The sequence below is a fragment of the Chinchilla lanigera genome, unplaced genomic scaffold, assembly GCF_000276665.1.
Source record: "Chinchilla lanigera isolate Chin_1 unplaced genomic scaffold, ChiLan1.0 scaffold00061, whole genome shotgun sequence".
Classification (NCBI taxonomy): Eukaryota; Metazoa; Chordata; class Mammalia; order Rodentia; family Chinchillidae; genus Chinchilla; species Chinchilla lanigera.
The window spans coordinates 2,633,449-2,660,524 of NW_004955462.1; the positions used below are offsets into that span (position 1 = coordinate 2,633,449).

General features: G+C 38.5%; 1 protein-coding gene across 4 annotated transcripts in view; it reads left to right on the forward strand.

The window, feature by feature from the left end:
• Positions 1-26,401, forward strand: part of Cul2 (cullin 2) — a 79,733-nt gene extending 53,332 nt beyond the window's left edge. For all 4 annotated transcript variants that reach the window (XM_013521461.1, XM_013521460.1, XM_005398124.2 and 1 more), the window contains 14 exons: positions 42-152; positions 772-934; positions 3,647-3,771; positions 5,618-5,725; positions 7,268-7,327; positions 8,576-8,704; positions 8,809-8,895; positions 9,791-9,943; positions 10,203-10,280; positions 16,719-16,785; positions 21,648-21,850; positions 23,898-23,999; positions 24,582-24,698; positions 25,841-26,401. In XM_013521461.1, the coding sequence (XP_013376915.1) occupies positions 42-152; positions 772-934; positions 3,647-3,771; positions 5,618-5,725; positions 7,268-7,327; positions 8,576-8,704; positions 8,809-8,895; positions 9,791-9,943; positions 10,203-10,280; positions 16,719-16,785; positions 21,648-21,850; positions 23,898-23,999; positions 24,582-24,698; positions 25,841-25,972 (1,635 nt within the window). In that variant the 3' untranslated portion in view covers positions 25,973-26,401. The remainder of the gene's footprint in view (positions 1-41; positions 153-771; positions 935-3,646; positions 3,772-5,617; positions 5,726-7,267; positions 7,328-8,575; positions 8,705-8,808; positions 8,896-9,790; positions 9,944-10,202; positions 10,281-16,718; positions 16,786-21,647; positions 21,851-23,897; positions 24,000-24,581; positions 24,699-25,840) is intronic.
• The last annotated feature ends 675 nt before the right edge of the window (positions 26,402-27,076 follow it).

The following is a 27,076-nucleotide window of genomic DNA, read 5'->3' on the forward strand; positions in this document are numbered from 1 at the left end:
GTTCAGTTTTTCCCTAATGTGATTTTAATTGATTTATCCAGTTTTATCAAGAAATCTTTGAGACTCCGTTTCTGACTGAAACAGGAGAGTATTACAAACAAGAAGCTTCAAATTTATTACAAGAATCAAATTGCTCACAGTATATGGAAAAGGTAAGAAACAAGACATTACATACTTCCATCTGTTTTATTTTTGACATGATTTTTTTAGTACAAATTTTCTTGCAAGGGAGGTTCTCTTTATTTGATCATTGATTCAGTTATACTTAATGATTTTATTTATTTTTTGTGTTTTTGAGACAGGGTCTCGCTATGCAGTTCAGGCTGGCCTTGAGCTCACTTTGTAGCCCAGGCTGGTCTTGAACTCGCAACGATCCTCCTGCTCAGCCTCCCAAGTGCTAGGATTACAGGCCTGCACCACCATGCCCAGCAGTTATACTTACTGAATGTACAACATCTATTGCCAAGTCATTGCTCTTGCTGTAACATTTTCTGAGAAAGAAATGGTGTTCTAGTTTTCCTCGTGGTTGATACTTTGTGCTAAATCCATGTTGCTTGTTTTTCTCATCCTTAAAATTAATATATATCACATTGGGTAATATCTTATACAAATTTGAAGTGATTTGTAAATTGTTTATTTAAATTAGCTGTGTAAGCATTGTTTACCCTTGCTGTGTTTCATAGTCATTAAAATTTGCTGCCTGACTTACTAATATTTTTTTCCTCAGAGAAAAACTGCTAAGTTGTTGCTCATAAGAATATATTTTTGTAGGTTCTAGGTAGATTAAAAGATGAAGAAATTCGATGTCGAAAATACTTAAATCCAAGTTCATATACTAAAGTAACTCACGAATGTCAACAACGAATGGTAGCAGATCACTTACAATTCTTACACGCAGAATGTCATAATATTATTCGACAAGAGAAAAAAAATGGTAAGTGATACTGAACATACATATGAGTGGAAATTAAAGTAGGAACCCCTTTTTAACATCATCTTGCACAACCCTTAGACTGCAAGCATTTTTATAATAATTTTTATAATATTCTGTATATCCTTTTGTAGATTATTACTATATTGAATGACTACTTTGGAAAAGTATATTTTCAAGTGTATTCTAAAGTCAAAAGAGGAGCTGGGAAAAGTGCTTATGTATTTTCATATATTACAAGAGCTCCTTATCTTAATATGTTAATTCCTCATGTACTATGGGAATAAAGACAAAGTCTATGAGAAGGAATTATAAATTGACTAATACGTGGAGAGGTGCTCAATCTAACTCAAAATAGAGAAAGCATAAAATAAAAATACAGTGAGATACCAGTATAAAAAGTGAAAAAATGGAATGTTTTAGCAAAAGTGGAGAAAAGTGGAGATAGGACCTATCAAGTGGCTATGAATAACATAAGACATGTCTGCCAGAACTACACAGAAAACTTCATAGTATTGTTGAGATCACCATTTTGATTTCTAGACCCAGGGTGCTGTTTCGTTAATTCTGAGGGATAGCTTCTTGGACTAAGACCAGTCAAGATGACCTTGGTGAGCATGTTGCAGACTCTAGTGAGACTTAGTGTATACTTAGGAGAGAAGAGGCATTGGCACAGGAGAGGCAAGTAGCCCGGTGGAGGAGAGTGGGTGAGCCTAGAAGCAGCTTCTGTGTGTGCAGACGGGCTTGTGCTGAGTCTACTGCGTATCCATTTAGGGAAAAAGAGAAATAGGATTCCTACCTCAGACACCATGTGCACGTTCAGTTCACTGCAGGTTTTCTGCTCTGACTAAAGGGTAAAAGAGTAACACTTCTGAAGGGTAAGGTAGGACAGTATCTTCGTGACCTTGAGGTAGGGAAAGATACCTTAAAATGACACAAAAAACGCTAACCACAAAGGGCAGATTGATCCAGCAGGCTATATTAAAATAACAAACTTTGGGGGCTGGGGATTTAGCTCAGTGGCAAAGTGCCTGCCTGGCAAGCGCAAGGTCGTGAGTTTGGTTCCCGGTACTGGAGAAAAACCAAAAAAAAAAAAAAAAACCAAACAAACAAACTTTGTCTTCAGTTTGATTCCCAGTGCAAAAAAGAAAATAATAAACTTTGGATCGTTAAAAGATCATTGAGTGATGTTGGTGCATCAAGAAATAGTCATAGAGTTATCTGCAGACTGAAAAAAATTTATTCTAAAATATGAAATAGACTTGCTTAGGCACTGCAGAATGCTTAGGCTAACAAGGATAAAATGTCTTCAATCTCATTGGAGGGATACAGATTAAAACCACAATAAGATAGCAATAACCTACATTTTGGCATAGAATTAGATGGAAAAAAAAAGGCATTGGTGTGTAAAGTACCAAGAACCCTTTGTACATGGGATTGAGAGTACACCTTAATGCTACCACTTTGAAAAACTGACACTGACGGCCACAGTAGAATGTATACCCATTTTATGGCTCAGCAGATTGACAGCATATAGTCCCCAGCCATGCATGCAGGTGTCTACAAAAAAATGTGCACAAGGTGATCATAGCGTTTTTTGTTCAGGCTCCAAAACAAGTGTCCAGTAACAGTAGACTGGATGAAATATGTGTATTCAAATATTGGACTTTTACATAGTCCAGTGGAAATGTGCAGATTAAAGTGAAGTACAGCAGCATCCATGGTCTTCATATGTTGAACAAAGAAACCAGCCACCAGAGAACTGTTACTGTATTTTTGTTCATAACTGAAAACAGGCCAAGTTATTAAAATGTGATTCAGTAATCACAGCAGTGGCTCCCTTTGCAGAGGAGCAAGAACAGGGCTAACTGGGAGAGGGGGCATGAATGCATAGTGCACTTTTCTATATGTATTCCACACTTTCACAGAAAGTTTGAAATAAAACCCACTACACAGACTTCAACATCGTTTTTTCATGTTTCAAGGTCATGATCAAAGTGGTCAGCATGTTATCCCCAAGGGAGCTTCTTGCTGTTGGGTTCTTGGTGTAGCAGCGTCTGCCTATGTGATTGACACAGCAAGCCCACTGTTCGGGATTTGTGCAGCAGATATTCTTCCCATATCAGCTCATTAATTACAGCATTATATCAAAAGATTGGAAAGGACCCAAGTTTCCACCAATTTTAAGTGATTGTATATAGAACACTGTGTACTTATAAAAGATGTAGAAATGCTTTTAAAACACCGCTAAGTTCAAATATGTCCTGTAGTTGCAAATGATAAATATGCTACACTATTTGTATAAAAAGAAGTCGGGGGAGAATATATGTGTTTTCTTTGTCTTTTTTTTTTTTTTTTTTGAGCCGGGGTCTCACTGTGCAGTTCAGGCTGGCCTTAAACTCACTTTGTAGCCCATGTTGGCATAGAACTCACAGTGATCCTCCTGTGTCAGCCTCCCAAGTGCTGGGATTACGGGTGTGCACCACCACTCCCAGCACGTGTGTTTTCTTGAATGGGCATCTACCATCTTTGGCAGGATAGGAAGCAAGCACCATATTGCTTTCCTATGTGGAGGAAAATGGGGAAACTGAGAGATGAGTGTAGGTGGGGGTCTTTTATCTGTATCCTCTTGAACTTCTGCCTTTTGAACCATGTTACTTAATAAATAATAAAAACCTATGTGAGTTTAATCATAAAATTTCTTTCTCTTCTCAGACATGGCAAATATGTATGTTTTACTCCGTGCTGTGTCGACTGGGTTACCTCATATGATTCAGGAGCTGCAAAATCACATCCATGATGAGGGCCTTAGAGCAACCAGTAACCTTACTCAGGAAAATGTGAGTTGTGCATAAGGAACTGGAAACCTTTTCTCTTAATCGGCTTTATCAGAGTTTTTGTTTTGACTTTACTCTTTTAAGAGGTAAAAAAAAAATGTCTTGTCATGCTAACAAATGAAGCATCTGTTATTCAGATGTTTAAACCTAGAATTTGTTGTACTCATTTTGGAATTAGGAAATTATTAGAAAACCATTGAATGAGATAGGCTGCTTCATAGCCAAACTGGTGTGTTTGTTCATGTAATGGTTAACTTCTCATAGAAAAATGTTTGCAGTTTCCACATGAGGGTGTTTCTTCCTAAGTGGCAGATTAAAACAGACTTCCCTATACATGTTTGCTATCCAGAATACCCCAGACAGTAACCTTCACATTCCTGATTCCCTTCTTTTTCAAGAGTACTTTACCAACTAAGTGACTTTCACAAGTTGCCTTATTACTCATGGTGGTTGATAAGATAGCTATAAAATGAAATGTCCCTTCTGTCTCCGAAGTAGTACTCCTTGCTTTCATCTATAATATGGTAATCTGGTATGTACCTCATAGCTCAGAGCACTTATTAGATGCCTGTCATCTTACAGTAGATTTGTCTTCAGCAGAAAATTCTTAGTTTTTATGTCTTGCTGTGGAAAACCACAAATTGTCCTTTTTCGTGGAGGTATTAGTTTTCTTTTTATTTATTTATTTATTATTTTAGTTTTCTGTTGTTAAGTGTTTATCACTCTGTATTATTTACTAGGCTTGTTAGTATAGAACAACCCTAGCATGTTGAGAGGCATTGGATAGAGAAGCACGGAGTCTGTGTCAAGGCTGGAAGATGGAAAAAAGAGAACAAATTTGCATGAGGCTGTACATTCAGCTGACTTCATTAGGCCTTCGGCACCACTTCCTGTTATGTCCTTGTAGAGGCAAAGTTCACTTTGCACTACTTACACATTTCTTCCCTCTGAGATGAAGGGTTTATACTACCCAGTCCTAGGGGGCTCTGTTACCTCAGATATAGCTTTTAAATCCACTGTTTTCTTTCGGCCCTTAGTGACATTGCAGGCCACCTTTGTTTATGTAGTCGTCTGTGACAGCCAGAGGCCTGCTGTATATCAGAGATTTATCCAGTTACCCTTCAGATGTGCTATTCCAGCATTAGAGAGAAGTGGAACGGCATGTAGTGCCACACCTGTATAATCCCAGCACTTGGGAGACTAAAGCAGGAAGATCAACGTGAATTTTGAGCCAACTTGGGCTATACAGTGAGTGTAAGGCCAACCTAAACAGTGGGAGACAAAAAGAAAAATAAAGAGAGAGAGAAAGGAAGTATTTTTTGGTGTATTCATATGGCAGGTCCTAGACAGTCTTGGTGTTAAGGTGATTTTAATTATAGAAGTTTTAGGGTATTTTGTTTTGTTTTTGAGACAGGATCTCACTATGTAGTTCAGGCTGGCTTTGAACTTACTGTGTAGCCCAAGTTGGTCTTGAATTTGCAGCGATCCTCCTGCCCAGTCTCCCATGTACTGGAATTACGGATGTGTGCTCTCATGCCCAGGATTGATTTGGTGTTTTGAGACAGGGCTTTGCTATATTCCAAGCTGACCTTAAACTGACAGCAGTTCTTCGGCAGCATCTGAGATTGCAGGTGTGAGCCCAGCTGGAAATTTTAGGTTTTAGGTTTATAAGACCACATTAGATCATATTAGACATCTTCTGAGAGGGAAAGGGATAAAGAGAGAATGTATGTGTATAAGACATCATTTTGTGGGGGGGGTAAATTTTACTCTTAAACAAGTCTTTAACAATCCTAATTTTATTCTTGAATTTCTTAAAGTGGATTTTGTAATTTGTGTTTATTTTTAGATGCCAACGCTATTTGTGGAGTCAGTTTTGGAAGTACATGGCAAATTTGTTCAGCTTATCAACACTGTTTTGAATGGTGATCAGCACTTTATGAGTGCATTGGATAAGGTAACTTTTTAGTATATGTGTTTATAGAATTTTCTTTATCATTTGTTGGAAAGTTTCAGGATTTGGGTTCTAAGTATGAGATTTCTGATAAAAAGATTAACCTTATATAACTAAATTAAATGTGAAAGTCAGAATAGGAATAACACAAGTTTTAAATTATTAACTGGTTAAATTGAATGCTTACAGAATTTCCCTTTACTGTATACTGTATAAGTGGAATTTTCAATAAACTAGAATCTTCTGAAAATACATAAAATAACTTAATATTCTTTAGTATTGATTTTTCCTTCAAACATTTAACATAAGCTATGTATAACTTAAAAATATATTTTATAGGCTTGAAGTTTTATATTCTGTGTAGGAAATTTGCTTACAAGGTTGTAAGAAATTTTTAAAAGTGATGTTATTTTATCTGTGCTTAAATTTCAGCAGTGAGTTATAAAGTATCTTGTAATGGAGTCTACCTGATGTTAGATACAAAAACAGTATCAACAAGCTACCACTAAAGTACTATTTTATATGTGATAGTGTTAGCTTTCCATTCCTGTGACAAATACATGTGAGGAACATGTTAAAAGGAGGACATTATGGTTTATATCTAAAACTTCTTCCCAAAGTAAAAAAATAAATAAATAGAACTTCTTCCCAAATCCCCATACATGTATAGGTGGGGCTTTTAGGAGTGGTTAGATCATGGATGTGATAATTGGATTAGTCCAGTGATTGGTTTAGCATAGTTCTGGGTGTGGCTGAACTGATCTACTAAAGATAAAAGGTCCACTCTGGGTGTGCCTGTCACCAATCAATAGGCTTGTAGCCTGAATGGAGTAAAAAAGGAAAGGGAGGCTCACTGCTGCTGCTTCCTGCCTGCCCTGCCATGGACTTTTTCACCTTTGCCATGCCCCTCTGCCATGCTGCCCTGCCTTGGAACCAGCCAACTATGGATTAAAACCTCTACAAACTGTGAGCTAAAATAAACCTTTCCTCCTTTAACTTGTGAGTACCGGATATTTTGTCCCAGCAACAAGAAAGTAACAGAGAGGAAATGCTTATTTTTGCCACATGGTTTCAGAAGTGTCAGTCCATGGTGCTTTGGAGCCTGTGGCATGCAGCACATACTTGTGGAAGGCTGCGGCTGAGGAAGACTATTCAGCTCAAGGTGGCCAGGGAGCCAGAGACAGAAGGGGGAGGGGCCAGCACCCCCAGTGTCCCCTTCAAGGGCACCTTCTCCCCAGTGACCTAAGTTCATTCTACTAGGATGCACCTCCTAAAGGTTGCAACAGTTCCTATAGTACCAGACTGGGAGCCAAGCCTTCAACATATGGCTTTTGGGTAATATTTAAGATAGAAATGGCAACAGGTGGTAATTTTGGACAGACAGGTTGTGGCATAGTGATGGCAAACCTTTTAGAGCTTTCAATGATAAAAACAGCCCACTGTGGCACACATGACATAGGTTCGCCACAGCAGTGATAGCAACATTGAACCTCCTGTACTCTTACCCTCTGGCTGGTGGCTAATTACTGGTCTGTTTTTACTTAGGCCCTTACATCAGTGGTAAATTACAGAGAACCGAAGTCTGTCTGTAAAGCACCTGAACTGGTAAGTTTGATGGTTGCTTAATCACGATCTTGTGAAAAAAATCTGTGTTAATCAGAAAAGGAAAAGTGAGCATATAAAGTCATATTAATTAGTTTTGATGGCATTTTTCAGAAAATGGTGAGAAATTATCTGTATCATAATTTGATATTTGTGAAAGGCAAGCAGAAGATCAAGTATCTTTTCTTAAGACATAAGTAAAGGAGAACATTACACGTACAAAGTTTGGGGTTTGTTGTTGAGTTTTGTTTTCATGTTCGTTCTTTTGATTTTTGAGACAGGGTGTTACTATGTAATTGAAACTGGCTTTGAACTCGCTATATATAGTTGAGGCTGGCCTCAAACTCATAGTGATCCTCCTGCCTCAGCTCCCAAGTGCTAGAATTATACACATGTGCTACCATACCTGGCCTTGGTTTGATTTTTTGAGAGAGGGCATTGCTGTTTTCCAAGCTGGGCTTGGGCTGGGCTTGTTATGTAGCCCAGGCTGGTCTCCAGCTCATGGTGATCCTGCTAGGATTATAGGCATGTGCCATCATTCCTGGCCAAACTTTGGGTTTTAAAGTATGTCTGCTGTGAAATAACTCACATTTTTGATGGAGTCTTTGTTGTATTGAACTCTGAAGGAAACCTGGTAAATTTTTGGTAACCTTCGAAGGAAAACTTGCTTATAGAATTTTTTGTCTTTTTTTTTTTTCTTTTTAAAGGCAGAGTCTTGCTATGAAGTTCAGGGTGGCCTTGAATTCGCTTGTGTAGCCCAGGCTGGCCTGAAATTCACAGTGATCCTCTTGCCTCAGCCTCCCAAATACTGGGATTATAGGCACCACCACGCCCAGCTTGGTTTTTATAAGATTTTAAGAGGTTAGTTGTTCAATGTCAAAAATTATAGAACCTCATTGCATTATGCATTATCTTTAATATGCATTATCTTTATTATGCAAGATTTTATGCATTAGCTTTAATGCAAAGACCCTCATTGCATTATTAACAATTTCTTATTTAAGAAGTGAATTTTTAAAATTTGTTATTTATAGCAGTGTTTTAATGGTTACTATTTGTTGATCATATTTTTAAGCTTTTTCTAGTGTTAGGTGCCTATTTTAAGTAATTTACTTTATATTCATGACTTTTAAAACAAAATTTGGGATGTCAGAGACCTCATTTGTTGATCTTGTTGTATATTGTTGCCACTTTGCCTTATTCTCAAATGAGATGTGCAGAAGGACTAAGATTTATCACTTTCTATTTGAGCTTGCTAAGTACTGTGACAATTTACTGAAGAAGTCAGCAAAAGGGATGACCGAGAATGAAGTAGAAGACAAACTGACGAGCTTTATTACTGTTTTCAAATACATCGATGATAAGGATGTTTTTCAAAAGGTATTGTGAAAAGAAAACTTTTGCTTTAAATTTTCAGCTTTGCTTTATTGCTGAAATTTAAATCATTAAAAAGGAACTAATCTTTTAAAATATTTTTAATGTAGTTCTACGCAAGAATGTTGGCAAAACGCTTAATTCATGGATTGTCTATGTCTATGGATTCTGAAGAAGCTATGATCAATAAACTAAAGGTATTGTAAACCTTTGATATGATAGTGGCCTAGACATTATTCTGCCAGTGCATAAAGACCCTCATTGCAGTACTATATGTAATAACAAGAAATCATTCATCAACAGGACTGGTTAAATGCATAATATATATTTATACAACAGTAGGATGTTATATGAACATTATGTTAAAGGGCTCAAATGTCTCCATATGTATTGGTATAGAAAGTCCTCAAAGATAGTATTGACCTTAAAACAAATAATATTACTTATACGTGAATATATCTAAAATATTCCTTTACAAATTTTAGGGTGCAGTTGAATTTTAGTTTTATATCATTTTAGCTTATACATTTGTCACTCAGTAGCTGGTGTTAAAAATATGTCTAAATGCCCTTTTTTTAAAATTGACCATGGCTGGTATATTGCCAGTAATCTTTCATGTATATTTTATACTATGTGGTGTATAACCCAAAAATGTATCTTATACATAGTAGGTAAGCATTTTGCAGTCTTGAAATAAGAAATACAAATTCATAGAAGAGTTTTTGTTTTATAGGAAAATTTGGTTTCATAAATCTGTATTTTCAATCGCTTCTTTACATCTAACTCTTTTATTAATTAATTAATTAATTTATCTCTGTGGTATTGAACTCAGGGCCTTGTACATGCTAGGCAAGTGCTTTACCACTGAGCTGTATCCGTAGCCCTATATCTAACTTCAAGAGGAAAGAATTGTTTGAAAGGTTCTGAATAGTAGCTACTTTGGGTTTTAAATAGTAAGGCCTTAGCTATAAGCATATGTGCAAGGACTTTTGACAAAAAATCTACAGTAGCAGCACAATCTTGCTCATGGTCAGTATGGCTTATTACTTTTCTTTTTAAGTCATCCATCAATCTTTCAAACTTTTTTTACAGCAAGCCTGTGGTTATGAGTTTACTAGCAAGCTACATCGGATGTATACGGATATGAGTGTCAGTGCTGATCTCAACAATAAGTTCAACAATTTTATCAGAAACCAAGACACAGTAATAGATTTGGGAATTAGTTTTCAAATATATGTTCTACAGGTATGTATATGTACTTTTGTATTAGCAGTTACTAATCGTTCCACTACTCTCATATAGGATTGATTGCCTAATCGATTGCATGTATGGCAGTTGTTTTGGATTCCAGAGTTGTTACATTGATTTGGGAAGACATGCCATGATAGTAATACTGTGGGTTTTATCAACATTGCACAAAAGGAAAAAAGGTGGTTTAGCATCTTAAAATATGTATTGTTACTTACTCTGTTTAACTTTTTTAATTTCACTTTTTTCCTTATAGGCTGGTGCATGGCCTCTCACTCAGGCCCCTTCATCTACATTCGCAATTCCCCAGGAATTAGAAAAAAGTGTACAGATGGTGAGTTACAGGAAGGGTATTAGCAAACCCAAAGAATTTTAGTGATTGTTTCCTGGTGCTGGAGTGTGCTGTGCCAGTGAACTATACCCTCAGCACCAGTTTTTATTTTATATCATTTTCAGTATATACCGTATCTTAAGGGTTAATGAGATAAAAATATATTCACAGAATATAGTCTGCTTGTCCTTTAGGAAGATGAGGTCTTTGTTGTTACTAATACTAAAATTAAAACCCCGAGGGTGTCTTAGAGTTCTTTGCAAAAGTGTATCTCATATTAGCAAATCTATCTGCCTTTAAGCAATTTTAACTTACAAAATTTTAATATTAGAAGAAAGATTAGAACCAAACACTTAAAAATATCATATTCCAGCTACTCAGGAGGCTGAGACAGGAGGATCACAAGTTCAAGTCACATATGGGCAACTTAGCCCTGTCTCCAAATGAAAAAAAAGGGCAGAGATGTAACTCAGTGGTAGAGTGCTCCTGGACTTGATGTCCAGTACTTGACAGTATACCATCTATCTGAATTTTCATACCTCATGTGTCTCTTGCAATATTCTCATTTGTTCTTTAATTTATGTAAATATATGTAGAATGTGAAATATTCTGGGAAAAAAATTCAAGAAATTTCTAGAAAATTCTAGAAATTCAAGAAAATTCTAGAAATTTCAAGAAAAAAAAGTATAGTACGGTTGGGTTAAAAACCCTAGAATGCTGACCAAAAACCTTCTAAGGAAACTGGAAAAGATGTAGTTCTTAAAACACACATAATTGGGACAGAACAAATACAGTTCATCCAATGGAAGTATGTGGTTTCTCTGGTTTTTAGTATTATGATGGGATGTTTTCATTCAGATGGAGAGTGTTTCCCGAAAGCCAGCATGTTCCGAGGTGGGTTCTGGATTGTGGCTGGGCCGCGCTGGGGCCATAGATGGCCCACAGTTGAGGTCCCACATGGAATTTTCTCCTTGTCGTGCCATGTCAGCGCACAAAAACTTACAGAATGTGGAGCATTTTGGATTTCAGATTTTGGGTCAGGGACATTCATCTTGGGATATATTCACAGAATTGAACAGCTACTACTACAATTCACTTTAAAACATTTTCATTTTCCCAAAATTAGTCCAGAGAAGTCCTTTGCTCATAGTCATCACTTCCCATTTCTCCCAACTTCCTCTCATTAGCCTACTTCCTTTATAGATTTTTTTACTGTCGCCATTTCACGTAAATGGAGCCATAGTATGCATAGATATATGTACATAAGGTTTTTTTGATCATAGTTTTGTCAGAGTTCATCCATATTTTTTTTTTTTTTTTTTGGTTTTTCTCCAGTACCGGGAACCAAACTCACGACCTTGCTCTTGCCAGGCAGGCGCTTTGCCGCTGAGCTAAATCCCCAGCCCCAGAGTTCATCCATATTGTAATATGTATCGGTAGTTCTTTCCTTTTTATTGCCAATAATGTTCCCTTGTATGGATATACCCACATTTTGTTTATCCACTCATTTACTGATGGTCATGAAGGTTTCACTCTTTTAGTATATGGATAATTCTATCTTGACCCATAGGTATGTTCTTTTTTTCTTTTAAAATAAAGATTATTCCTGTAATCCCCGCACCCAGAAGGCTGAGGCAGGAGGATTGCTGTGAGTTTGAGGCCAGCCTGGACTACAAAGTGAGTTCAAGGCCAGCCTGAACTGTAGAATGAGACCCTGTCTCAAAAAAAAGATTGTTAACAGTGCAGTAGAAGTTCTAGAATCATAATTCCTGGTTGCAAATGTCATTAAGCCATTTACTACTCTGTTCTATCAGTATGTGTGCTGCCAAAGCGAGCACATTAGCCTTCTATTAAACTGGTAATTATATTCCCTCAGAATATTGATAAGAGAATGAAATTAGATAATTCATGTAAAGCGCTTAGCTTGTTATATAGTAATCACTCAAAAAATGGCAACTGGTAGTAGGAGAAAGAATGATAGTTACTGTGGCAGCAGTAGTGGTAATAGTAGAGTGGTATCACCAGTAGAGATACGAGGTTACTATCCATGGGTAGGCTTTCAGAGTAGGGGTCTAATTGAGAATGTTTTACATCTTTAAAAAGATTCTAAAGGCCAGGGATGCTCAGCGGCACAGTGCCTTGGTTGGCAAGTGCAAGGTCCTGAGTTCAATTCCAGGTACAAAAAAATAAAACATTATAGCACAAACTCCTAGGAACTTTATGAAGAAGAGCATTCATGTGAGCATGCTTTGGGTGAGCATGATTCCACAGTATTGTGTGTTTTGTAGGAGAAGTTGTTACAAGCTAGGATCTAGTGATGGGGTAGCCAGCTAAAGCGTTTTGACATATTTGTGACCAGGCAGGAGAAAGAAAATTGATTTCTCTTTTGACAATTTTTTGCTTTGTTTTGTTTTTTCCTTTTGACAGTCTTTCGAGCGTGTTCCCTTTTCTTTCATTTATATTTGTGCATGTTTGTAGCACATAGTGACTGCGTCCTCCTGGGGAGCTGGTGCCACACACAGCGCGCCTCCGCTTTCTTCACCGTCCCCTTGCCTGCCTCCCTTCATCTCTCTGTCCTGTTGTCCTTAAAACCCTGCTTCTGCGGTTAAAGAAGGGAGAAAGTGGGGGCTGGCAAAAAGCTCCCTTTTCATTTTATGTCCTTCCCTCTCTATTGAAAATAATTGTTTTCTGATAATAATTTTAATCCCTTCAACTTTATTAATGTATGGCCTTCATCAGGTTTTAGTTTTCTAATGTACAAATAGGAAGTAAGTATTTTCTGATTATATAAAACTTCCATTCAAGTATTTTCTCCATTTGGACTTCCTTAAGTTACCAGTAGAGGGAGTTTGTCCTTATATTTTCCCCTTAGTAATCCAAATTTTCAACCACATAGGATTAAAATCAAAATTTGTGTGTTTTAATTTTTCACAGATAAATGATTTAATCAGGCATTAGCGATTATTTTTACATATAAGTATTTTTAAACTATGCAAATAAAGTTGTAAGTAAAAGTAATTTTTCATTTTAAACCAGTAAATCCTAATTGTTACATTTCTTTTGTACCTAGTTCACAAATCTGAATAACATTAAAGAAATGTCTAACATATTAGTGGAGAAATATCTTATATATTAATGTAGCTTTCTGTTAGAGGTGAATAAGCTCATTAAATAATGAAATGTTAAGTTTTAGCCCTTTGAGGTCTAATTCATACCCTCAAATGGTATTTGAAAATGCTGTTGCTCAGCCCATTTACTTTAAAATGAGAAACTTCATCAACACATGGTTCTTGCTAATGAACTTTGGTATCCAGTCATTTAATGATACAATGAAATGTTTTAGAGCTCTTGCCATTGTAATACTAGATGAATTGATAATATTTGGAGCTGAGGCTTTTTGTTCTTTATTAGTCACACATGTGAGAATCTTTGTGATTGGATTTTAAACTTCAGGGTAAAGGAAATCTTTCAGTATTGGTATCATCAGTAAAACTTTACTGACTAGTACTAGTTGCTGGGATAATAAAGAGATAAAACACTTTCAGAGCTTGGAATTTACATTCTAATACAGTGTGGCACTTAAATTATTTGTCAAGTACATTTTTAAAGCCTGAGTTTCTCACTTCAAAAAATATTTTAGTTTGTTTTTGTCCACAACTTGTTTGATAAATTCTGAGTTGGAGTAATTGAACTTTATTGTCACATAGGAGGTTATCAAAGCCTTCTGGCATCTGCTTGTGACATATTTTCATAGCTGTTTGTGTGGACGAGGCAGATGTAGAGGAATCTGATCGATCCTTTTGGCTGCAGCCATGAGCTTGCATTCAAGGAGTAGGCATAGAGTGTGCATGACAGGCCAAACACATGCTCATTGCTTTATTCAAACTTCTTTTTAAAGAAACACAGGCTAAAATTTGGTAATATATGTCGCATTATGCTAAAAATGTCAGTAATTCTGAAGTGTGACAGGATGCAGTTTATTTTCAGCAACTCAAAGGGTAAACAAGGAGCCGGATGGAAGACAGATATTGGGAAGGAGAGCAAGGGAGGGAGAAGAGAAGGAATCAAAAAAGGATTAAAAAGAGAGAATGGAAGGGAACTCAGCTTTTAATTGGCGAGGGGAAGAAGTGTTGAAGGGAAGGGAACAGGAAGGAAATAAGATGCATTATGTACAGGTACAAATTCCCCATGACAAATGTGATCATTATGTATGGGAAACTTGTACAAATTTTTTAAAGAATTAAAGAATAAAAAAGAAGTTCTACCTTTTCTCATTTCAGTATTATTTTCCCATTGCATATTACATATGTATAATCTCTGTTCTGTTTTGGTGCTGGGCATCAAACGCTGGGCCTCTTGAATGCTAAGCATATGCTCCACTGCTGGACTATACTTTCTGCCCTGTATTTGCTCTTTTAAAAATATGAAGTCTGTATTTTTGGGGAGTTTGGTTTGGTTTGGGTTTTTGAGACTGGATCTTGCTGTAGAGCTCAGGCTGGCCGTGAACACTGTGTAGCCCAGACTGGCCTCAAATTCATGGCCATCCTCTTGGCCCGGCCTCCCAAGTGCTGGGATTATAGGTGTGCGCCACCACGCCCGGCTGAACTTTTATATTTTTGGACTAGTGACTTATGACTACACATTTAAACCGGAGGAGTTTAAAATTTCAAAACTATGGCAATAGAATGATGAATTGAGTTATTCACAACACTATCAACAAAATATCAAAAAGGAGTGATGCTTTGTTTTAGTGTACACACTATTAAATCACGAGATAACTTTCTAGCTAACCACACACACCTCATTGCCACTTCAACAAGGGTATATGTTGGCAAATATAAGATTGAAAACTAAGGTATAATTTATATTTTTATGTTACATTTTATGTATATTTGGCCACCCAATGGAAGTCCAAATTGTCATGGTTCAGAAATATCAATGAGTCAATAACTACATCATACCTGAGTTTATACAAAAAGCCAAATTTACAGTTGCTGTAGTTTATTGGAGAAAACTCTGACTAGGTTGTCAATTTAAAAAGCTAGATCAGTAACATTATGGTGACATGTAATTGTGACTCTGCAGCAGAAATGAATGGTTTGTTGTTGTTGAGACAGGATCTCGCTATGCAGTTCTGGCTGGCCTCAAACTTACAGTGATCCTCCTGTCTCAGCCTCCCAAGCGCTGGGATTACAGGTGTGCGCCACCATGCCTGGTGAAATGACTGTTTTGTATAGGCAGTTGTCTCGATTGCTGTGCTTTTTGTTTGCTTTAAGAGTCAGGCTCTCAGCCAGGTGTGGTAGCGCATGCCAGTAGTCCCAGCACTCAGGAGATTGAGGCAAGAGGATCACTGTGAGTTCAAGGCCAGCTTGTACTACATAGCAAGATGCTGTCTCAAAAAATCCAAAGCAGAAGAAAAAAGTCAGGCTCTCACTGTGCTGTACAGGACAGCGTCATACTCCTAGCTCAAGTGACCCTTTTGTCTCAGCTGCATCAGTAGATGGGACTACAAGGTCACACCACTGTACCTGGCCACTCTGATTTTTACATCCTCCTGCCTTCCCTCCCTTCTTCCTTCATTGTGAGACAAGGTCTCACTGTGTATTTCATGCTGGCGTTGAACGCATGGCAATCTCCTCAGCCTCCCGAGTGCTAAGATTCTAAGTGTTCCACCATGCCTGGCTTTTACATTTATTCTTTTTTTTTTTTTTTGAAGTTAAGGTATACTGAAATGAATACCACACTGGAGTTTAATTGTAGAAGTCTCATACAGCAGGATAGCATATCCATAGGCAAAGTCTCTTTAACAGTATTATAGCAGACATCTTCATAAAGGCCATACAAATGATACATTTGAAGTATTAAAAGGTACAGATGACTCAACAGTAAAATTTAAAAACTATATCCTGTTAGCACATTTAACCCAAATGAACCTGAATCTTTCTGTGATACACCAGTCAGGAAACTAGGTCAGAATAAATTTCTTTGTCAAAATCAGCTTGTTCATTTACAAGTCAGTTAAGAATACTGCCTGCTGAGTCAGGTAGCAGAGGGCCCCTCTTCTATAGTATTTACTCTGTCCCAGATATTAACATCACATTCAAAAAATCTGTAAGGGTCAATCACATTTATTCATGTGTAAAATGTTTATATATGTGTGGGAATTGCACAGTGCACAGTGCTGTGCTTTGTGCTGAAGTACACAAATTATTTTGATGGTGATGCTGAAATGGTTTTGTCATACCTCAGAAAAATGGGATAATGTTTATGATCTTGGTCAGGGACAAGAAAGATGTGTTTTCTCGTCTGTAAAATGACAAGGTATATTATTGAATGGGCTATGGTGGTTTTTCTAACATTTTTATTTTTACTTTTTTAGTATGGTAAAAACTAGGTAAATTATAGTAGCTGTAAATAATTGATTTTCCCCCTTTTTTACAGTTTGAGCTATTTTATAGCCAGCATTTTAGTGGACGGAAACTGACATGGTTACATTATCTTTGTACAGGTAAGTGCATTGAATTATAGATGGTTTAATGAAATTCACCTAATATGAATATCTTTAGAAATAGACTTCTTACTGCCTAATTAAAGCTTTTAACCTTTTCTCCTCCATCTGCCTTTGTGGCAGATGAATAGCTAATAATGGAATTCAGGAATACTATTTTTAATTGCATTTTATAACTAGGCTGCTGATCATATTGCTGCTTTTAAAGAGAATTTTTGAGTTTTATGACTTAATAAATTTCTGTTGCCAACCACTTTTTGTAGACTTTAGAAAATTTGTTTAGAAACAGACTTGATCTTTATTAACCATGATAGCCTCATAAGTTGATTCAGCCATTTAATTTTTGTGATACTATAATGAACTATAGTACAAAATGATTTTTCAAGGAAATCGTGTTCAGTACTTCCAGTTTAAGAAAACTTTAGGCCGGATGTGGTAGCACATACCTGTAATCCCAGCACTTGGGAGGCTGAGGCAGGAGGATTGCCCTGAGTTAGAGGCCAGCCTGGGCTACATAGTGAGCTCAAGGTCAGCCTGAACTACATGGTGAGACTCTGTCTCAAAAAAAAGAAAGCTTTAATCATAATCTAGGAAATTTTTTTTACTTCTTTGTGGAACAGTGGGGTCCACTTACTGACATACTGGAAGGGTCGAAAGCCGTGCAGCTGCTCTAGTTTGCCTCAAGATGTTAGCCCAAGCAAACCCTCACACTTTCCTTCCTCTGCCAAACCATACTTTGGGAAGTGTAGTGAGTCAGCTTTCCCTTTGTACAGGGAGAGAGGGAGAGAGGGAGAGAGAGAGAGTGTGTGAGTGTGTGTGTGTGTCTCAGCAGTGGTACCAGGAGATCTGATCAGCTGGCATTAGCTTTATTAGAATATTCTTCTGTCTACTCTCTTAAGAGAGATTTCATCCAAGCAGCTATATTACTTTCCATTTATTTAGCTCACTTACATTTTTGAACATGATTGTTCATTATGTTAGCAGTATATTCTGCATCATTTGTACAAGTTTACTGAATACATTTCGCATTCTAATTTTTCAGTACTTGGAAGTAAAGCATTTATTGATATCAGACAAGGTCTTTTTTTTTGGTGCTAGGAATCAAACTCAGGACCGTGTACTTGCCAGACAGCTTCTAGTGCAGCTGAGCTGTATCCCTGGCCCCCATTTATTGATAGTAATAATAGTCATTTGATAGTTGATCTTCTATTTTGTACACATTCACATTTTCTGTTCTCATTTAGCAAATATTAATTGTGGCAAAATTGTTGGATCAGAATACATATATTGTCTTCTGTTAAAACTAATCTGTCCTAATGTGGTTAATACTAACTGCTTTTACATCTCCTAAATATCTGTCTTGTGGAATTTAAACTTTTGTGGTTGTCCTCAGTACCTCAACAATAATGACCCTGGGTCCTAAAGTAACTCTTTTTGTTGAGAAGCCTATTACTTAACGTAAACTTACACTATAGTTAAAACTATTCTCCCTTGGTCCTTTTCTATACTAAGGTTATTAAAAACCCAAAAAACAGTATAATGGTTTTTGGAGGAATTTCTAATCCACAAGACGTGCGGTTAATATTATCTCACCACTTACTAGCTGAGTAGCTGAGCCACTCTGTTTCCCTGACCTTTATCTTAGTAAAATTCATTTGTCAACTCAAAATGGTCTCTGTGTTCCAGGTAGCGAGCCTTGGCCTTAAAAACTCATGTCTAGTAGGAAGACAGACAGTTGTCCTTGGTATAGTGTTTTGAATGTTGTTATCCAGGGACTCTCAGTGTCACACAATCACAGTGTGGCAACCAGGTGCTGAGGAAGGTAGGCTCTTAGAGAGATAGCATTTGACAGTTTACAACAATTAGCAAGATTTAACCAAGATAGACAAAGAGAAGCATGGAGTGTATTACCACCAGAGATAAGAATTTTACATATGTGATTTATGATATCAGATGTGACAGAGAAACTGAGTGGGAAAAGACTAGAAGTTCCACTGGATTTAGGACTTTGGTAGAACTGTGCTTAAAGAACCACTGATGAAGAAATAGATACTTGTTAAACAGAAGGGCACCATTACCTTATCTGGATATAATGAAGTTTTGTTGTGGGAGAGAAAGAAGCTGCAATAATTCCAGGCCAATTGCTGGGAGATAAGCTGAGCAAAGATGAACTCGAGTTTATTTTTGTGGTACTGGCGATTGAGCCCCAGGCCTTGGCACAAAGTTATATCCCTAACCTCTTTTGAGGCGAGGTCTCACTAAGTTACCCGGCTGGGCTTGAATTTATGATGCCCCTGTCTCAGCCTCCTGGGATTCGGGGATTATATGTCTAGGATTTATTCAGTTTCCTCAGTTTGGCCCAGGGCAGCTTTAGCAGCAGTTCTTAGAGTAACCCAAGGTCTCGAATTGCACTTGCACTTCCACTCCCCAAACCTGTCCCTGCCCTTCACCCCCAGGATCCGCCAACCTGTTATTCTGAAAGCACCAGGTCAGTGGTGGTGTAGAATATCTAATGTGCTAAGTTTGTCAGATTTTTTTTTTTAACCTGTGATGTGTTTTGGGTTCTGTTCCCTATACTTCCTGTAAAGTGGAAATTAGGTCCCAAGGTTTGATTACATCCAGGTTCAGTCTTACTGGCAAGAATGCTTGTCAGGTGTGTACATGATACTTCATTACATTAGAGGGCGTAGAATGCCAGATGGTCTCACCGGCAGAGGCACTAAATTTGGTTGCTTGATTGAGATGATAACACCAGACACTGGCATTGTGAAGGCCTCTTTCCCCTTTGCAGTTAGCAGACAATCAGAGGAGTGATACTTAGTGGTCACATAGAAGAACCCTGTTCCAAGGACAATTCCGTGCATCCTGGCTGAAGTCAGTTATTTTGTGAGTGCTTACAGAATGGTGCGATTCTGCCACTTTTTTCATCTGTGAGCCACCGCTGTTCTGTAAAGAGAAGCCTTCCCTGAGAAAGTGGGGAGTGACAGCCGTGGGCGGGCAAGTGCTCCCCCACAGCACTGTCCATGCCTCTCGGATCATGGTCGGATTATTTTCAGACGTGTACACAGAGGAGGCTTTTAATTTTTAGTCTCTTGGCATTTGTCAGACTTCTACAGGTTAAATTCCCTCTGTCACTGTCCTTGGCTGTGTATATGGCGGTACTTCAGTGTGCCCCACAAATTTGGGGTCTCCTTCCCTGCCCTACATGTTCCTCTGCTCTTCGAGCTCTGTGCCACTAGGAAAGTGGTGCTGGAGAGTGGGAAAATTCTGTATGGCTCTGCCACATGAGACTCTATTAAAGCAGCACAAAGGCGCCGTACAAAGTTAGTTTTTAGAATTTTTTTCTTCAAAGGTTGTAGAATAAATTTGGTGGTAAGTAAGTGATGCTCCCTACTTGCATTCTCTCCGAATGCTGTGGGTTCTGGCGTGGCCTATGGCCTCAGGCGCTGAGTCGCGAGTGCTGGGGGGATCCTTCACATTCCTCGCTAACACGTGGCTGAGCACTCATCACAGAAATCATGAGGTGCAGCTTAGGTGATTTTTTGCCTTTTCTCACATTTTCCAAACTTGCACATTAGATTGGGTCCTTAAGTGCTGTTTGTACAAGTTATTAGCAGCATACTGTCATTGATAATTTTCTACATATATTGTTTGTGGGAATTTGATGTTATAATTAATATATTAGATTAGGGATTTCTCCAAATGCTCTTACCCAAATAATTCTGAAAAATATTGCTAAATCTTCATTTTTTTCTATAGTCAAAGTGTAAATGGTTAGTGTTAATAGTGAAAGTACTATGTAGTTATACTCTTCCCATGTGGCGTGCTGTGGGTGAGGTGACTCCTGTTCTCTAGAATCTTCAGTTGTGTAATGAATAAATAAAAGAAGCACAAGGCCTTGATCAACATTACAGATTATCCCTGAACCAGATGCAGCCGCTAGGGCTAATTTTATATGAAATTCAACTTCCTTGAATTAAAATAAAAGAGCTTTAATATAAAAACTTCTGCTGGTTTTCAGGTTATAGTCCACTAGTCAGTATAGGGGGTGTGTGTGTGCGTGACTCACTAAACTACAACTGGATGCTTTAGGAAGCAGTTCTTTGATTTACACCGTTCATCTTTTTTACGTGCAAGAGTGTGTTGGCGGTGCTTTATTACCCATTCTTCCATGTATGTCACGCTGCTGTCACCCATAGGCCTGCAACCTGCCAAGTCTTTAGAGCTCACAGGGTAATTTTGAACGTCAAACATTTTTACTTCATTATTTCAACGGAAGAATAGATCTGCCTGTTTGACATTTCTGATTCCTGTTTGCCTCTAGAAAATTACCAAGAAGAAAAACGTTATTTGTGAGATGAAATGGCATTATTCAGTTGTGGTAGAAATTACAGTTTAGACATTGCGGAACCATTTCCTGTATGCCCAGAGAGCTCCTGGCATACTTGACCTTGCCCGAGGTAGACCAGATGCAGGCAGACACGAGGCCATTGCTGCAAGCAGACTGTCATTCTGTCCCCCCTATCTGTCCATTTCTCTTTCTCCTACCCTCTTATTGTTGTCTGAGTTTTTTGGTTTGTTTCCTTCCTCTGAAGTCTTAGCTTTCCTATTAATATTTAAAGTCATTGTTCAGACAGTACAGTACAGTTCTGATAGCTTACCTGTGATTTATACTATATACTCAAAATTATTCGTAGCCCCACGCCTTGCAGACAAAAGCAGCTACAGTGTTAGTAGTGGCTTTACATTAATTTAAGGAGTCCTTAACTCACTCAGGAAAATAATCTGAAACAAAGTTATTACTCAAGTAATTTTAAAATGTTTGTTTAAATGACCAGTTTGCTATTTCATTTTGATTGCAGGTGAAGTTAAAATGAACTATCTGGGCAAACCGTACGTAGCCATGGTCACGACGTACCAAATGGCGGTTCTTCTTGCCTTTAACAACAGTGAAACGGTCAGCTATAAGGAGCTTCAGGACAGCACTCAGATGAATGAAAAGGAACTGACAAAAACAATCAAATCATTACTTGATGTGAAAATGATTAACCATGATTCAGAAAAGGTATGTAGTAATACTCCCAGGGAATTCAAGCATTGATGGCTTTTTTTTTTTTTTTTGGTGCTACTGGCGATTGAACACAGGATCCTCACATCCCCAAAATTTTTTATTTTGGAACAGAGCCTCACTAAGTTGCCCAGTTGGGCTCAGACTGGTGATCCTTCTGCCTCAGACTCCCAGAGTGCTGGGATGAGAGGTGTGTCACCATGCCGGGCCATTATCAACATTATTAAAGCTTTTTTTGTGGGACCTTTTGCTGTTGTTACAGTAAGACCATCCTTGTTAATAGTTTCCTGTGCTCTGGCATGAGCTTTTTTCTGCAGTCTCCTCACACCTGTGAACCCCTGGAGTCAGAGAGCACTCTTCCGGATTGGAGTGATTTGCCCTGTCCTGCGACAGTGAATTGAAAAGTTACAGAATTGCCATTGGAGGGTTCTGATTGGAGTTCCTAAACTGTAGCCCATGGTAGCTCTTGCTGGGTTTCTTTCCACGTGCTGATAGCTCGTGACGGTGGCCCATGTGTGTGCACATTAGCATGTGACTCCCTCTCAGGTGCACTGAGACCTCTTCACCTCAGGACACAAGGGGTCACCGCGTATCTTTGCTAATCCTCAGGAGATTGCAAGCCAGTGATGTACTCCTTTGATGACTGCTTTCTACTAACAAGTTTCTATAGTTGTTACCTTATATCCTGGATGCTTTAAGAGCTTAAAACGCAACCAGTGGGGGTGAATTTCTAATTTCTAATTATTGTATCTGTAAGAAAAAATTCATGTGAATTATTTCATTTTCATTTTGGTGAAGTTAGTGGCCTGCAGCTAATTTTTCTCATCAGTTTATTTTCCTGATATCCCTAACATGATGACGTTTCATAGTCTGAGGTTGAATGACTGTAAGTGACATAATTCTGAAATTCAGATCCATCTTTTCTTTGAGAAATGATTGATTTTTCTGGCTCCAGAATATTAACAAAATAGGAAATTCTTAATGCTTAAGACTTTAGTTAATGAGGGCTGGGTGTGGTGGTGGTGGTGCTGGCCTATAATCCTAGCACTCAGAAGGCCGAGGCAGGAGTAACTATTGCCATGAGTTTGAGACCAGCCTGGGCTATGTAGTGAGTTCAAGAGCAGCCTGAACTAGAGTGAGACCCTGTCTCAAAAAAAAAAAGATTTTAATTAATGAAAGTTAACTAGCTCATTTTAATTTTTAGGCAATTAAGTGCTTTGAAAGTTTTTTTTTCTTTTTTTTTTTTTTTTTTTTTTTTCCTTAAAAAAAAAACCAACTTCCTGGCCTGGGATATAGCCTAGTGACACAGTGCCTGCTTGGCAAGTATGAGGTCATGAGTTCGATTCCCAGTACCAAAAAAACAAAAAGATTTTAAAAAACCTGTATTTTTGTTGCCCAGAAATGTATGAAATCTAGATTATCTGTTCGCCCTTTGAATTTTATTATGAGTCTGCTAGTTCTGTAGCAGAGTTTCTTAGGTTATTACTGAGAGTTGGCCTACCTGCCAACTACCTCTTTCCTGTTGCCAGAGGAATTCCACTCTGTGATATGAGAGGCTTTCTCATTCCTGTCACAGAAATAGTGACTGTAAAAATTAGCTTCATTTTCACAAGAGAAAAGGCTACTTGCAGAGCACTCACTGTGGAATCAGCCGTGTTGCCATCGCCACAGGGGAGCGAGGATTTGGCGCTATGTGCTGTGGAAACACAGGTTCCTCCTGCAGGCAGGCTGTGTGTCACAGTGTCTTGTTTTTGCTGCATTTACTTCAGCGAAATTAACGTGCCCAACCCTGTTTAAGCCGGTGAGCTTAACTTGTTCTATTGAAAGGTAGTGTATTTAACAGTTGGACCCAGAAATAGCATATTCCTGAGTACAGACTGATTAAAAGTCTGACACATGTAAAATTAGAAAATAATTGCTTTTTGCTTATTTACCAGCAGACAATTATTTTTCTCTTATTAAATACAATAATCTTTAATGTTAAAAATTGTCATCTTTTTACTGTAAACTAATGATTTTCTTTTTCATGAATTTTTAAATATAGGAAGACATTGATGCAGAATCTTCATTTTCATTAAATATGAACTTCAGCAGTAAAAGAACAAAATTTAAAATTACTACATCAACGCAAAAAGATACACCACAGGTCAGTGCTTTTTAACGTCACTTTGTCTGAAAATATCTAAGCATTGGACTTTACAAGTCCAGTTTACAGTGAGATTGTGCAGGATTTGGTACCCTGAAGTTAATAATAGGATACATGTTTTTCTAGTTTCTTTCCCTTTGCATTCACTCATCTTCAAATCAAACAAATCTCAGCACATATTTTAGGTGTTGAGAGAGCAGTACTGGGTATACGGGAAAAGCTGATGTAGCTTAGTCTCTCTGCCCTTAACCTGTATTAAAATGTATAGGCTGGGCTGAGGATGTAGCTCAGAGGTGAGGTGCTTGCCTGGTGTGCGCAGGGCCTGGGTTCCATTCTCAGCACCAAAAGAAAAGCAATGCCAAACAAAAACAAAAACCCACATCTTCCAACTTTTACCCCAAGAATTATACACGACCCGGTGTAGATGTTGTTTTAGCATTAGTTGTATGATACTGGGCACAGCATAAGTATATAATTTGCTCCTTATTGGTTGGGTGGTTTTTGAACTTATGATAACATGAGTTAAATGCACAAGCTCAGTGATAGCGTCTCTTTTGCTTTTTTCTCTATTTTTCTAAACAGGAAATGGAGCAGACCAGAAGTGCTGTAGATGAGGACCGGAAAATGTATCTCCAAGCTGCTATAGTTCGTATCATGAAAGCACGAAAACTGCTTCGGCACAATGCCCTTATTCAAGAGGTAAAGAGAGGGGCAGACTTAAGGAATTTTTGAGTAGAAGATATTGCTGATGCACAGATTAGCTTTGTGTCTTCTTAGAGATGATGCAGAGATAATATGGGACCCCAAGTAGCATAAAGAAACCTTTCATTGCTTAATGAACAGTGCTCACATACTCCATTTAAAGCCAGATTTTCTTTGGTTTGAATTTAGGCATCTTAAACTTGCTGGTTTGTTGAGTCTCCCATCCAGGTATTTGAGGAAGCTGACCATATCACCGACTTACTCATCCGCATGTACACGGGGGGGCTGCCCCTGGTGGGGTACAGAGAGGGGCACCTTGAGATGGGCAGCACCTGTGGAGGTCACAGGATGGGAGGAGAGACATTATTGAAATTGTATGCAAGCCGGGTGTGGTGGCACGCACCTGTAATCCCAGCACTCGGGAGGCTGAGGCAGGAGGATCGTGGCGAGTTCCAGGCCAGCCTGGGCTACAAAGTGAGCTCAAGGCCAGCCTGAACTGCATAGCAAGGTCTTGTCTCAAAAAAAAGAAAAGAAAAAAGAAATCCTATGCAGATAAAGATAGAACTTGGTTGGCGTGCACTGAGAGAAAGGGGGACAGCACACCACACGTCTGAAGATGTGACAGTGTGCTGGTGAAGCTTTCTTGGTGAAGTGGTCTTTGAGCTCAGAGGGAAGCGTGGAGTTCAAGTTAAGTGAAAGCTTAGGGGTCCACTTAATTTACAGTATCACTGAACTGTGTATGAACACTATTGGATGTTACTGTATCTATGTTCTACACTTCAGTTCCTTCATAATACAAACATTCAGTTTTTGCCTTAACTGCATAAAAAGAACATTTCAAGCCATTATGTTTAAGTGACAAATCCGGTTGCCCCCCTCCTCCCTGCCCACTGCTGTGCTCCATTTAAAAAAGGTAAAACTGCCAAGGATACCTGTTTACTCCTTCCGTTAAACCTCTTTTGGATGACTTTCGTTTCAGTTTAACTGGTATAACTTCATGCTTATTTTAGGTGTCTCTCTGGTTGGAGCAGGTCTGTTATTGGAACCTCAGTAAGTTAGAAGCGCCTTTGAGCTGAGTGGTTAATTGTCTACGGCCGATGGGCAAGTGACAGTCTGACCTGCGTGTCTCTCCTGCACAGGTGATCAGCCAGTCGAGAGCCAGGTTCAATCCCAGCATCAGCATGATTAAGAAGTGCATAGAGGTCCTGATCGACAAGCAGTACATTGAGCGCAGCCAGGCGTCGGCGGATGAATACAGCTACGTCGCGTGATGTCCGCACCGGTGTGGGTGCGGACAGTTGCCGTCCGGGCCGGCGCGCTCCTGGGAGAAGCAGGCCTGCGCCTCCACAGTTTGGTCATTTGGCAGCCCCTGTTTTTCTGCTGTTTACAATGTCACCAGTGCCACGTCATGAGCGTCAAAGAAAATGCCTAGAGATATTTCAAGCTCATGTCATCATGACATTTCTTAAACTTTATCAGAGCGAGTGAAGTGTTGCTGGAATCTGGAAATTCAGTTGACTACCATGCTTTTCTCCCCTTCACGTTTGCAGTTGATGTGGTTTTTTTTTTTATGTATCTTAAAGGACATAAAAACTTAAATATTGTAATATGACAGATAACCTAATAATTGTATCTACATCAAAATGACAAACATGATATTGCTGCTTGTCAAATAAAAAAATAAAGAAATAGAATGCCTTTTTTATGTGGATCAAATATCAGGCTGGCCACAAAACTTTATATATGTATAGTAAGCATTTTGTGTATTGAGAACATGATTCCCTCAACAGTTTCTGGTAATGTTTTACACCACAAAAACGTGTGAGGGGAATGTGTGCTAACTTCAAGCCTGGGGAGCTTTTCACTCAGATGTCTTCTGTTTTCATATGTCACTAATTCTTTTTTTTTTTTTTAATAGTCTTTTTGAGATAGGGTTTTACTATGCAGTTCAAGCTGGCCTTGAACTCACTTTGTAGCCCAGGCTGGCCTCAAACTGCAGTGATCCTCCTGCCTCAGTCTCCTGAGTGCTGAGATTACAGGCGTCCCCACCATGCCCAACAATACATCACTAATTCTAAGTGCGCTACACCAAGACTGCCTCCCCAAAGGTATCTGAGATACTGCAGCCCCAGTGTAGACCGTCATTCTCTCTTCCCTGGGACCCTGCATCCCTACAGCAGTGCAGACTCCAGTTCACTCCCATGGCTCACAGGTTGCTAAGTAGTGCATTGCCTAAGCACCTTTAGAAAATTCTGTGTGGTACATTATGCCAAGTGCCACTGACAGAGACATGAAATGGTTATTTTTTATCATAGAGCAACAGGAGTGTTAAAGCAGTGTGATCTTTTTATTGTGTTTATTATCTACGCACTCCC